Source organism: Delphinus delphis, chromosome X (assembly GCF_949987515.2).
Source record: "Delphinus delphis chromosome X, mDelDel1.2, whole genome shotgun sequence".
Lineage (NCBI taxonomy): Eukaryota > Metazoa > Chordata > Mammalia > Artiodactyla > Delphinidae > Delphinus > Delphinus delphis.
Window position 1 is genome coordinate 706,255 of NC_082704.1, and position 14,519 is coordinate 720,773.

The 14,519-nt window shown below is 39.6% G+C and overlaps 1 protein-coding gene across 1 annotated transcript; it reads left to right on the plus strand.

The window, feature by feature from the left end:
- Positions 1 to 4,385: 4,385 nt before the first annotated feature.
- Positions 4,386 to 8,142, plus strand: RAB39B (RAB39B, member RAS oncogene family). The gene is made up of 2 exons (XM_060001840.1): positions 4,386 to 4,777; positions 7,577 to 8,142. The coding sequence occupies exons 1-2, from the start codon at positions 4,563 to 4,565 to the stop codon at positions 8,001 to 8,003; spliced, it is 642 nt and encodes a 213-aa protein (XP_059857823.1). The 5' UTR covers positions 4,386 to 4,562; the 3' UTR covers positions 8,004 to 8,142.
- The last annotated feature ends 6,377 nt before the right edge of the window (positions 8,143 to 14,519 follow it).

Genomic DNA, 14,519 nt, shown 5'->3' on the forward strand with positions numbered 1-14,519 from the left:
AATTCATTCTCATTACAAATATATATGCATTGAAAAACAGAAATCCAAAATATACAGGGCAAAAACTGATAGAATTGAAGTGAGAAATAGTTGTACAATAACAGTTGAAGACTTTATACTACACTTTCATTAATGGATAGGACAACTATACAGAAGATCAACAAGAAAATAGGAGACTTGGACCACACTAAAAACCAATTAGACCTAATACATATATAGAGAACACTCCACCCAAAAGCAGAATATACATTTTTCTCAAGTGCACGTGGAGCATTCTCCGAAATAGACTATATACTATGCCATAAAGCAAACCTTAAGAATTTTAAAAAGGTACAAATGATACAAAGAATGCTCTCTGACCACAAGAAATAAAATTACAAGTAAATAGCAGGAAAAATGTGGAAAACTCACAAATATATAGAAATTAAACAAAACACTCCTAAGTAACAAATGGGTCAAAGGAGAAATCATAAAATAATTTGAGATAAATGAAAATGAAGATACCAATATCAAAACTTATGGGATGCAGATAAAGCAGTGCTCAACGTAAATGCCTATATTTAGAGAAAAGGAAGATATCAAATTGATAACCTAACTTTACACCTTAAGGAAGTGGAAAAAGATGAACAAACTAAATCACACAGAAGGAATGAAATACTTAAGATTAGAGCAGAGATAAATGGAGAGCAAATAAAAAAATAGAATAAACAAAACCAAAAGTTGGTTCTTTGAAAACAAAATTGACAAATCTTTAGCTAGATTGACCAAGAAGAAAAATAGAGAAGACTCAAATCACTAGAATCATAAATGAAAGAAGGGACATTACTACTGACCTTACAAAATTTAAAAGGAATACATAGTATTCCTTTATAAGGAATACTGTGAACAATTGTATGCCAACAAATTGGATAACTTAGATGAAATGGAGACATTTCTACCAAGATACAAACTACTGAAACTGACTCAAGAAGAAATAGACAATTTGAATAGAGCTATAACAAGTGAAGAAAGTGAATTAGTAATCAAACCACTACCCACAGAGAAAACCCCAGACCCAGATGGCTTCACTGCTAAATTCTAGCAGACATTTAAAGAAGAATTAATACCAGTTCTTCACAAACTCTTCCAAAAAGAAGAAAAGGAAGGAATGCTTCTCAGCTCATTTTATGAGGCCAACATTACCCTGATACTAAAACCGGAAGAGGACATTGCAATAAAAGAAAACTATAGACCAATAAATGTCATGCATATGAATGAAAATATCCTCAAAAATACTAGAAATCAAATCCAAAAACATATTTTTAAAATTATACACCATGATCAAGTAGGATTTATACCAGGAATGCAAGGTTAACTCAATATCCAAAAATCAATTAATGTAATACATTATATCAAATAGAATAAAAACAAATCACATGATCATCTCGAAGATGCAGAAAAACCATTTGACCAAACCATAAAGAATATACTAAAAAAATTGGGAATTCCCTGGCGGTTCAGTGGTTAGGACTCAGCACTTTCACTTCCGGGGCCCGGGTTTGACCCTGGTTGGGGAACTAAGATCCTGCAAAGCTGCATGGTGCGGCCAAAAAAAAAAAAGTTGAAAAATATAAAATCAATTATATTTTTATACACTTGCAATGAACAATCTGAAAATGAAATTAAGAAAACAATTCACTCAAAATAGCATCAAAAATAATAAAATACTTAGGAGTAACTTAGCTAAAGAAGTGTAAGACTTGTAAACTGAAAACTACAAAGCATTGTTGAAAGAAATTTTAAAAGACCTAAATATATGGAAAGATATTCTATGTTCAAGGATTTGAAGACTTAATTTTGTTCAGATGGCAGTATTCCCCACATTGATCTACAGATTTAATGAAATCTCAATCAATATCATAGCTGCCTTATATGCAGAAATTAACAAGCAGATCTTAAAATTCATATGAAATTGAAAGGGGCCCCAAGTAGCCAAAAACAATCTTGGAAAAAGAGAGCACAGTGGGAGGACTCATGCTTCCCGATTTCTAAACTTACTACAAAGCTACAACAGTCAAGAAAATGTGGTACTGGCAGAAGACTAGACATAGACCAATGGAATAAAATTGAGTCCAGAATTAAACCAGTCTATGGTCAACTGATTTTCAACAAGGGTGCCAAAATCATTCAATGGGGAAAGAGGGACTTCCCTGGTGGTCCAGTTGTTAAGAATCCGCCTTCCAATGCAGGGGATGAAGGTTCGATCCCTGGTCAGGGAACTAAGATCCCACATGCCACGGGGCAACTAAGCCCACCCACCGCAACTACTGAGCACATGGGTCACAACTAGAGAGAAGCCTGCGTGCAGCAAGGAGGAGCCTGCAGGCCGCAACGAAGATCCCGAGTGCCACAACTAAGACCCGACGCAGCCAAAAATAAGATAAACAAATATATTTTTTTAATGGGAAAAGAATAGTCTCTCCAACAAATGGTGCTTGAACAAGTAGATATCCACATGCAAAAGAAGGCAGCTGGACCCCTACCTCACAGCATATATAAAAATTAACATAAAATGAATCACAGACCTAAATGTATGAGCTAAAACTACAAAACTCTTAGAAGAATGCTTAGGAGTAAATCTTCATGAACTTGAATTTGGCAAAGTATTCTTAGACATGACACCAGAAGCACAAGCAACAAAAGCAAAAACAGACAATCTTTACTTCATCAAAATTTAAAACGTTACACTTCAAAGGACACCCTTAAGAAAGTTCAAAAAGGACACACAGAATGGGAGGAAATATTTACAAGTCACATAACTGATAAGAGACTTGCACCTACAATATGTAAAGAACTCTTACAACTCAATAATAAAAGGACAAATAATCCAGTTTTTAAATGGACAAAGGGGGAATTCCCTGGTGATCCAGTGGTTAGAACTCCGAGCTCTCACTGCCAGGGGCCCAGGTTCAATCAATCCCTGGTCGGGGAACTAAGATCCCAAAAGCTGCTCGGCGGCCAAACAAAAAGAAAAAGGCAAAGGATCTGAGCCTACCTTTCTCCAAGGAAAATATGCAAATGGCCAATAAGAATGTGAAAATATGCACATTGTCATTAGTCATCAGGGAAATGCAAATCAAAACCACAATGAGATACCACTTCATACCCACTAGGATGTCTAGAATCAAAAAGTCAGAAAATAACAAGTGTTGGAAAAGATATGGAGAAATCAGAACCCTCATACACTGCTGGTAGGAGTGTAAAATGGTGCAGCCACTGTGGGAAGCAGTCTGGAATTTCTTCAAAGGATGTAACATATAGTTACCATAGGTCACAGGAATTCTACTCCTAGGTTTAAACCCAAAAGAGTTTGAACACAAACAAAAACTTGTTCAAACAAAACTTGTACAAACAAAAACTTGTACATGAATGTTCATAGCAGCATTATTCATAATAGCCAAAAGACGGAAACAACCCAAATGTCCATCAACAGATAAATGGATAAACAAAATGCGTTATGTCACCCAATGGAATAGTATTCAGTTATATAAAGGAATGAAGTCCTGATACATGTTACAATGTGGATGAACTCTAAAACATCATGGTAAGTGAAAGAAGCCAGTTACAAAAGTCTACATATTCTATGATTCCATTTATTTTTAATGACATCAGATTGGCAAGATTTAAGAAAGAATATCATATATGATGCTTGAAGTAATGCCAAAAAATGGTCTTTTCACACCTTGCTGACTAGAATTTAAATTGCTCAGTATGTTTGCAAAGTATAATGCCCATATATATAACATTTAAAATATTCATACTCTTTGACTTCCTGGTCTTTCTTATTAAGACTCTATTTCATAGAAATAATGTACGTGTGACTATACTTAAGAGAATATTGCAGCATTGTTATGGCAAAAGGAAAATAGTTGGAAATGGAGAGATGCCAATGATTCTTTATTAATTGCAAAAAGCAAGTGTCAGAGTAATGGTCCAGTTCGATCAAATTTTTGTAAAATCAAACAGCAATAAATATGTATATGTATATATATTTTCATAGAAATACACGTGGAAGAATATATAACAAACTTAATATCTTGGGGAAGTAGGGGGCAGATAATTATAGACTCCCTTTTTGTGTATTTTTGTATTGTTTCGTTAGTTTTAATGAAGAGGTGTTACTTTTGCAATTTGAGAGATAGATAGAGAAAATTTTTAATTAAGAAGAGGAATTAGAAAGGAAGGGAACGAACTGTTTTCCCGGCCATTTCTGTGTGCGCTCCTCTTACAGACAGTGCGGTCCTGGGCGTCGCCGCTACGTGGAGGATTACAGTAACCCTGTAGTCAGTGATGAGTCAGAGTGCGTGGTGCTGATGCTGCTGCCATTTCATCACCTCTGCGAGCGCAGCGTCCATCCCTCCTCTCTCCCTGCGCCTGGGCCTACCTCGCCTCAGGCTGCCAGGCCAACGATGCGCTCGTGGCCGATCTAGATCAGGACCGAGTCGCGCTCTCTGAGGTCTCGGCCGGGCGCCCCCATCTCGCCGCCCACGGCCTGGGCCAAGGAGACCTGCCGAGCCCCGGCCATGGAGGCCATCTGGCTGTACCAGTTCCGGCTCATTGTCATCGGGGATTCCACGGTGGGCAAGTCCTGTCTGATCCGCCGCTTCACCGAGGGCCGCTTTGCCCAGGTTTCGGACCCCACGGTGGGGGTGGATTTTTTCTCCCGTCTGGTGGAGATCGAGCCAGGAAAACGCATCAAGCTCCAGATCTGGGATACCGCGGGTCAAGAGAGGTTCAGGTGGGAGCGCAGCCCGGGCCCGCGAGCAGTGGGAGGGTCTTTGGGGCTTGCACCGTCCCTGGGGAAAGAGGACTTCCTGGTCCTGGTCGCCGCCCTCAGGGAAGGTAGCGAGGGTCTGCGAGTTTCTGCTCAAGCCCACCTTCAGGTAGCTGGGAGTTCAGTGCAGGGAAAGATGCACCCTGGCTGGGAAGGCCAGCCAATACTGCTCGCACCACAACTGCACCAACCTGCCCCTTGGTGGCTAATAAACTAGAGGGAGTTGATCACTGTAATTCATCAATTTCAGTCCCTATACTACATTTCGAAAATGTTCCCAGGTCATCCTAATGTAACTGACAGATATAGATAGATGATGTAGAGATAGAGAGAAAGATAGCTAGATAGAGATATAAACATAGATACTATATAGAAATATATATATATATATATATATATGAAATAGACACTGATGATTGATGCCTTCTTGCAACCAGCAGACATTGAATGATCAGCCACTATATGCCAGACACTGCACTGTTTCTGGGAAAACAGCCTGAGGAAACTCCTGCAAGGGGATGCCATGTAAACAAAACAGACATAGGCATTTCCCTCTTAGAATGTCTGTGCTAGCATACTGGGGGCAAAATAGACCAGCAATTACACAAAAAAGTGCCTTGTTCATATTTGTATGCCACTGCCTACCAGAACGCTTAGCACATATTGAGTACTCAATGAACAGGTTTAATTTTCTCTTACAACCCTTTGGTGGCCCTTGTAGTACGTATCGTTTGTAATTATATGTATGAACACAGATGAGGGAAGGCTAAGTGGAGAAGATGAGGCCTGATGAGTGTGATACCCAAGCAAAACAGGAAAAGCCCAGGGCAAGGAAGCAGCGTGTATGAAGACAGAAGTGAGAGAGAGCAGTGTACACAGAAAACTTTGAGCTACAGTCATGCCGAGCAGCAGGAACTAGATCAAGAGGGCTCAATAGCTCATGTTTAGGATCGTTTCTTCATTTAGCTATCGAACACTAATCAGGCATAGAAGATGCTGCTTAGGTGGTTGAAGAGGGGTGGGGAGAAGAGAAAATTTCAAATATCCTTGTTCAGGTTCACTTTGAACTTGTGATTGCATTTCTCATATTATAATAGAAGAAAGGTATCTTTTATGCTTATTGGAATTTCGTTCTGTATGAACATCCTTTTCCTATCCACTGATTATTATTTATTGGGTGATAGTGATTTCTAACAGCTCTTTATATATTAAGAACATTTATCCTTTTCTGTCATGGATATTGTAAACTATTTTCCCAGTTTTTCATTTGTCTTTTAACTTTCTTTAAGAACATTTTTTGATGTATGTGAGGTTTTAATTTTTATGTAGCCTTGTGTTGTATTTATAAAGAAAGGGCTTTGCTACTTTCTAAATAGTCACAAAACATTAATGTAATAATGTATTTTAGAGTTTTGACTACAGCTTGCCTATTGATTTCTTGAACCAAGCCGTTCACGAATCACGATCTTTGTTCACGTTGAATTTTCTGGTACACCCACCATTCTCCATGAATCTTCAAACATAAGGGAATTAGAAATGCTTTCAGTCCTTATGGCTGATTTGCCTGCTTCTGGAGGCAAACTCAATTTGTAAGCTTTGTCCTTACCATCCTCTAGCTTGGACTTTAATTCCCTGGAAATTGTTTATTCTGTTACCACTGGGCCATTTGTCCTAAGCCTTAAGCTATTGAGTCCCTCATTGTTTATCTTCATCCAAGGAGACAGAAAAACTAAAAATAAACATAGATCAAAAAGCACAGTAGTAAAAAAAACAAAAGCACAGTAGTCTAAAGCAAGGGATTGTACCAGCAAGTAGTTCTACAATGTCTAATATGCTCTGAGAGAAGTACCATAATGCGTATTGAAAATGAAGCTCCTCAAATCAAGAAGCGAAAATGCATGCGGTTTCTTCTGCTTAAGAAGTAAAGAAAATGGATAATAGGTTTTAGAAGCATTCTAAAGCATTCTACAATGCTTTAAATAAATCATATTATTTTAAGGGGAAGCTTTGGCTATTTGGGCAGTTTTTCCCAGCTTGTGGCTCCCGAGTGAGTCTCTTCAAAATGTGTCAGGAAGTGGGGCCAGCAGACACTTGGCTCAAGGCCTTTGCAGACCATCCCTCTTTTTCCTATTCCCACATGGCCTGGAAAATAAAAAACAAAATTATGCTCCTCCTCACAGAAGAGATTGAGGACCCCTGTTAGATTAAAATAAAAATATAATAATAGACAAACGTGGTAATGATAAATGGGAAAAAATGGAGTATATTGTAATATACCTATATACTTATAAGCATTTTCTGTCAGCTATCGTAAATTCACTCTTATTTTTTAGAAAATCCTTTTCCAACTACTATAATTTGTAATGAGTTCTCCAGGTCACAGAATACTTTAACATCCATTATTTCATTTGCCTCATGATAACCTGTTACTTAAGCGTCCCACTGAACAGAAGAGGAAGTCTCATTCAGCTATTCAGATGTGGGCGTGGAGAGTTAACTGTGGCTCTTGCCTAAATCGAGGGAAAATGCCTGTATGTCCATGAGCGTTCGTTTCTAGAAGATTCCATCTCAAAGTTTTGTTCAATTGAGAATTCATATATCATTATTATTATGGAATGACATTTGTATTGCTTTGTCTAAAAAAGAAAACAATTTTCACCAAAGGACTGTGTCACTAACCAGAGACAACAGAATACACTGAGTTCGTTGAAGTGCGGGAGTTTGGGCGTGGCCTTCATTCTTTGCTTCTTTCTTGTGTTGCAGATCCATCACTCGTGCCTACTACAGGAACTCAGTAGGTGGTCTGCTCTTATTTGACATTACCAACCGCAGGTCCTTCCAGAATGTCCATGAGTGGTTAGAAGAGACCAAAGTACACGTTCAGCCCTACCAAATTGTATTTGTTCTCGTGGGTCACAAGTGTGACCTGGATACACAGAGGCAAGTGACTCGCCACGAGGCAGAGAAACTGGCTGCTGCATACGGCATGAAGTACATTGAAACGTCAGCCCGAGATGCCATTAATGTGGAGAAAGCCTTCACAGACCTGACAAGAGACATATACGAGCTGGTTAAAAGGGGGGATATTATCATCCAGGAGGGCTGGGAAGGGGTGAAGAGTGGATTTGTACCAAACGTGGTTCACTCTTCAGAAGAGGTTGTCAAATCAGAGAGAAGATGTTTGTGCTAGTCAGCCCTTTTATCTCCAAAACATGCTCTCCCACCTGAACTTAAAAGTGATCAAAATGAATAGAATCATCGTGTGACTGAAGAGAACTTAACCTCCATATTGGATCCCAAGTGAGCGTCCTCCCCAAGGGGCCCTTGGACAGGTGATGGGCGGGTGGGCGGGTGGGTGGGTTGGGGAGCCTGGGTGCTGGGACTGGCACTTTTTTGTGGTCCATGCTGGGCAGTGGCCGCTCTGTGTGCCCTTTGTGGACCGCATGTCAAGGAGCTGAGGTCTGGGGAGCTAGGCCCCAGAAAAGTACACCCACAGTCAGGACAACTATTTCTTGGTATTTCAGCTCATTCATAGGTCACGATCATAAAGAAATACGTAAAGGGGAGAAAAGTATCACATTGGGAACAATTAGCCAACCTAAAAAAGAGCATGAGATCCGCTTAATCAGTGAGAATATCCTGCACTAAACATATGTGCTGGGTTTGGTTAAAAGGTACCAATTAGCTTCTAAACAGCTCATCTGTAAAATGAGGGGTGTGGACCAGCCTTTTACTAAGACCCTTTCAAGGCCTGGAGTTCTAGTGAAAATGGTGTGAATGTGAAAAAGGGAGGCTATTTACACACTGTTACTGTCACACTTGAAAACATGTACAGCCTTGTGAAAGAATAACCAGCTGTGTGTAAGAAATTGTCCCACGCAAATTATCGTGTAAGTAGAAGAGAGAAATACTGTAACTCCAATGCCCTCTTTCCCCTCTGACCACGCCTGGGGTTCACTGCATCGGCGACTGCAATCTGAAGGTAAACACCTGCTCAACAGGAGGTGCTGTAAGCCTTACAGACACGTTACAGTTCGTTGACTTACTTATTTGATCATCGTAACAAGCCGTTAGGGTTTCTTCCCCAGTTTACGAAAAAATTAACTGAGGGGCAGGAGAGTCACTTGACCCCTGGTTCTTGTTTCACTGCATCATCCTGCTGTCAGATGAATAAACTGTTATTGTTTGCTTTGGAAGAGACATGACTGTAAATAAATATTCTCTACATGTTAGGATATGTTTCCTTATTGATTACAACTCAGCTATAATCCTGAGGGAACCCGGGCATGAGTCGAAGGTAAAGCCCATTCAGGTATTATTGACAAGAGGATTTTACACAAGTGAATAACTGCACAGTGAAAACACGTTAGAACTGTTCGGGCTGTAAATGTTCTTATCACTAAAACACAGTGGATGTATTATTGAAAGGAACCAAATACAGCAATGGGGAGTGGGATGGGGATAAAATACTCACCTCACAATGACCTTGGCCACTTGTTTGCCTTATGCCTACCCTGGGTTCCTGTCTACCCTAGAAAGTCAGCTCTCAGTTCTCAGGTGAACAGACAGCTAACTGCATCAGAAACTTGGAATGGTTGACTTGAGGTTCCATTATCTTCTTGCAGAGACGTGATGCTTTAAATGATGTTTTTGAATTGTAGCCAGTTCAGCTAGGCAAAAGCCATACTTCTCACAGTAAGAAAATAATTCTGATTAGACTCGCCTTTCTCATATCCATTGTGATAGGAAAGCCTGAGGATGGTAAATTGCTTTGAAATATGGTACTGAACTTCAGGATGGATGTAACCAAATCTGAAATATGGGGGATTTACTTCAGCCGGAATAAAGAAGTCAAATCATGAAAATCATGGAAACAAACCACCTTGGACCTACGTGCAGCATCAACCCCAAGTGACCCAATCATCATCTCTTCCTTCGTTTAGCATGACCTGGCTTGGGTGGAGTAATTAAGTTGCCAGCTTTGTGGTTGTAGAAGACAAACAAAAGATAGTAAATTGGGTTAACACAAAGTTTCATCAACTACTATACTTAATTATGTTTAGAAGATTCTGAAAGCAAGATTATCCAGTGGATAGATGAGAGTTGACTGTATTCTGTCAGTTCAAAAAAAAAAGGTACAAACAAAACTCTACCGTTTTCTTGACTTAAATACATCATATGTATACTTTTCCCATTCCTTTCATTTTTTAGGCAGGTTTAAAAACTCTCAGCATAGATCCAGCAGAAGTGGCTGAGCTTAATTGCTTAAACAAGTTCTCGAACTTTAAAAATCATTTTAGTAGAATTCAGTGCTGTTGTCACTGCAATAACTGGGTTTTAGAAAATGTGTGAAAAAATCAGGTGTTAACACAATATTAAGGATAAAGCTTTAGAAGCTATTTTATTACATAGGTGAAGACAAGATAAACTAACTTGTAACAAAGACCACAACTGCATGTTGGATTAGATTGTCTCATATTCCAGAATAAAATGTACTGTATACTTTTCTTCACTTTGTTGTGCACTGTAATGAAATGTGAAAAAGATGTTTTCTTTAGCTGTATGTGAATGAAAATATGCTTGTATTTAGTAAAATGGTTGATTATGTGACTGTGAGATTCTAAGTGTGTGTTGTAGCTGTTTCCAGAGGAGTCTGTCACTCGTGTAGCAACCACTACAAAGAACATCAGTTAGCTGTGACATATGCTATGCACGACAGTATCTTAAAGCCAGAAAGTTATATGATCATCATGTTGAAAGTCACAGAGACCTCACTAATGCCTGGAAATCCCATACCACTTTTGGAAACATCAGTTCTGTCAAGCCTAAATCTGAATCATTGCAATTTTTAGTCAAGGATCTTTTTGTTTAAATTTTAACCATTTTAAAAATTAAATTTATGTATTTATTTATTTTTATTATTATTTTAAATTTTTGGCAGCGTTGGGTCTTCGTTGCTGCACGCAGGCTTTCTCTAGTTGCAGTGAGCGGGAGCTACTCTTCGTTGTGGTGCGTGGGCTTCTCACTGCGGTGGCTTCTCTTGTTGCAGAGCATGGGCTCTAGGCACGTGGGCTTCAATAGTTGTGGCTCACGGGCTCAGTAGTTGTGGCACGTGGGCTCTAGGCGCACAGGCTTCAGTAGTTGTGGCACGTGGGCCTAGTAGTTGTGGGTCGTGGCTCTAGAGCACAGGCTCAGTAGTTGTGGCGCACGGGCTTAGTTGCTCCGCGGCATGTGGGATCTTCCTGGACCAGGGCTCGAACCTGTGTCCCTTGCACTGGCAGGCGGATTCTTAACCACTGTGCCACCCGGGAAGCCCTTAACCATTTTTATTAAATAGCTCCTAAAATTTTTTTTGTTTTTTAATTGAAGTATAGTTAATTTACAATATACTCATTTCAGATGTACAAAATAGTGATTCAGTATTTTTATAAATTATACTCCATTTAAAGTTATTCCAAAATATTGGCTGTATTCCCTGTGCTGTACAGTATATCCTTGTAGCTACTTTATTTTATACATAGTAGTTTGTACCTCTTAATCCTCTACCTCTATCTTGCCCCTCCCCCTTCCCTGTCCTCATTGCTAACCACTGGTTTGTTCTCCACATCTGTGAGTCTGCTTCTGCTTTGTTATATTCAGCAGTTTATTGTATTTCTTAGATTCCATATATAGGTGATGTAATATTTGTCTTTCTCTGTCTGACTTACTTCACTTAGTATGATAATCTCTAGGTCCACCCATGCTCCTGCAAATGACAATATTTCATTTTTTACGGCCAAGTAATATTCCATTATATATATACATATATATACATATATATATACATTATGTATATACATATATATTCCATTATATATATATACCACATTTTATATATATATATATATACACACACACACACACACACCCCATTATACACACACACACACACACACACACACACACACACACACGCACGCACCACATCTTTATCCATTCATCTGTTGATGGACTTTTAGGTTGCTTCCACGTTTGACTATTGTAAATAGTGCTGCTGTGAACACTGGGTGCATGTATATTTTTGAATTAGAGTTTTTGTTTTCTTCAGACAGAGGCCAGGTAGCTTATTACAATTGTTGTCTTCCCTGGAAAGTCTTCTTTTCTCCAGGCTAAATTGCCTCAGTCTTTTCAAGTCCTCCTAAGGTGTGCTCTTTGTGTCAGGATGACTTGGAGCATATAAACACTGCCTGGGGTTTATAGCACATATTGGGGGGAGGGTAATAAAGGGGAAGATGTTTGACTCTGAGTCTGGGCACAGGTACGCTGAGTTCTGTGCAGCTTTGTCACTTTTATAATCATGAGTGAATGAGGGAGGGAGGGAGGGAGGAAGGGGGGGGAAAGAGGGAGGGAAGGAAGGAAGGACCAACAATGCAACAGCGTTTAACATAGTTTATCACTCTGCAGGGCTTGATTATCTTTTCTTCAGCTATATTAAGTCCCTTGGTGACCTCATTCAGTTCCATGGCTGTAACTACCAAGGAGTCCTGAATTTCTATCTCCAGCTCGTATCTTTCCCATGGACTCTGGACCTTTAGAAGCAACTGTGTAGCCAATAGCTCCATTTGAGAGTCTATTAGGATCAGAAATGTAACATGTCACACCGTCATTTGTTGCCTGAGTTACTGTGAGAGCTGATTTCACTGCTTCCACTCTTTGCCCCACACTCTATTCTCCACACAGAAGGAGACTAAATAGTCAGACTCTATGTTGAGACAACTTCTGCAGCCACATCTTCTCTAGGATCAGGAAGCTGCTTGCAGATTTTGGAAGCCATTGGTTTCAGAATTTGATGGAGGTGAGGGAGAAATCCATGCAGACATCTTAAGGCAGAGAATTCCAGATTGAGTGAAGGGCAAGTACAAAGGCCCTGAGGTGTGAAGGTGCTGGGTGCGTTTGATGAACAGGAAAGAAAACTGTGCAGCTGGAGTAGAATGATCAACAGGTCAGAAGTAAGAAACAAGGTTACACAGGTGATGGGATGGGGATGGACTTCACTTTTAAGGGTTCTTCTGAAGGCCATTGGAAGGACTTTGGGTTTTCAGCTGACTAAAATGGATAACCACTGGGGAATTACGAGTAGATGATTATTCCCTGGGGAACAACAAACTTTAGGGAAAGGGAACTCAGAAGGAGAGAATGGAAAACCTGGAGAGCACAGTGTCACAGGAAGGAGTAGACAATAGTGTCACCATGCAGCAATGGGCTCAGAAAGACGAGGACTAAAATATATCCATAGCATTTGAGGAAGTCATGCACGACCTTTGCCGGCATAGTGCTGGTGGAATGATTTCTGCCTGCACCAAGCCTCTCAGGAAGTCAGTGTTCTTAGTTCTGTGGGAGGCCCAATTCTTTCCTCGTTCTCCATCCTCTCTTCTCCCTAGACAATCTTACCTACTCTCATGACTTCAGTTATTGTCTTTGCATTGAAGACTCCCAAATGAAGGACTTCAGCCCACTGAGCATTGTACCAATACAACCAACTTGCCTACTAAACACATCCACAAATTCCTCAAGCTTCACCTATCCAGTATGAGATCAACATTTATCAAAATGTGCTCCTTCAACCCCAGTCTTTCTTATCTCTATAAATGACACCACCATCTACCCCCTTGTTCAACACAGAAACTCGAGTTATTCTTAATTCCTCACTTCCCCTCACCTCCCATATTAAATTAATCATCAAGCCCTATCAGCTCTATCTTCAAAATATATCCAAGTCTGCCATTTTCTCCGTCTCCATTGCTATCACGTTTGTCTAAGCCACTATCAACTCTTTGCTGAACTACTTAATATCTTAATATCTACTTCTGCTCTTATTCCCATGACACATTCTCAACATAACAGCTAGAATGATCTTTTCAAAATGCAAGTCAGACCAAGTCATTCACCTGCTTAAAACCCACCAGTGGTTTCTCATCACATTTAGAACAAAATCCAAGCAAACCTTACATTTCTTAACATGGCTACAAGGCCTTGCATGATCTGGCCTCTTGACTACTCTAAATATAAGGTCCATGAAAGTAAGAACCTTATTCATCTTGTTCACCAGTATTTTCACAACCTGTACCATAGATATAGGCTTGAATCATCAACAAATATTTGAATGAATGATATTTTTCTTGCCCTACTTCAATCCAATGACCTTGACTGTTACTTCACTTCCATAAAATACACACATGGCCCCATCCTAAAGCATTACAAAATTTTATACAACCTCTGGAATTCCTCTCCGATTACAAGCTCTGGTTGTCCACTCTATCCCTTGAATCCTGTTTTAAACTTCTTTAGAACCTTCAGGCAATCAGTCACTGCCCATTGCCAGTCTATCAATCAAGGCACCCCTTGACTTTGTTTCTCTCCCTCTGTTTTCTGGCTCTTCTGGTCAACTGCATTCAAGTCATCAGTTCCTAAAGAAAATGGCTGTTAAAAGTTTGATCTATTTCCTTCTAGATTGTTTTCATTTTACTTTTCAAAAGGTTATTTAACAGAGTGGTTAAAAGTGTGGATTTTGGAGTAAGACAAACATGGGTTCAAATTCTGACTCTACAAGTCTCGATTTTCACATATATTAAATTGGATAATAATAGTATTTAATCTATAAGGTTGTTGTGAGGATGAAATGAAATGATCTACATAAAATACGTAGCAAAAGCCCTGGCACTTGCTG

Excerpts from the sequence above, each read along its gene's own strand:
- RAB39B (XM_060001840.1), top strand. The coding sequence starts at position 4,563 with ATGGAGGCCATCTGGCTGTACCAGTTCCGGCTCATTGTCATCGGGGAT. Across the intron at positions 4,778-7,576 it reads GCGGGTCAAGAGAGGTTCAG|ATCCATCACTCGTGCCTACT; the intron begins GTGGGAGCGCAG and ends CTTGTGTTGCAG.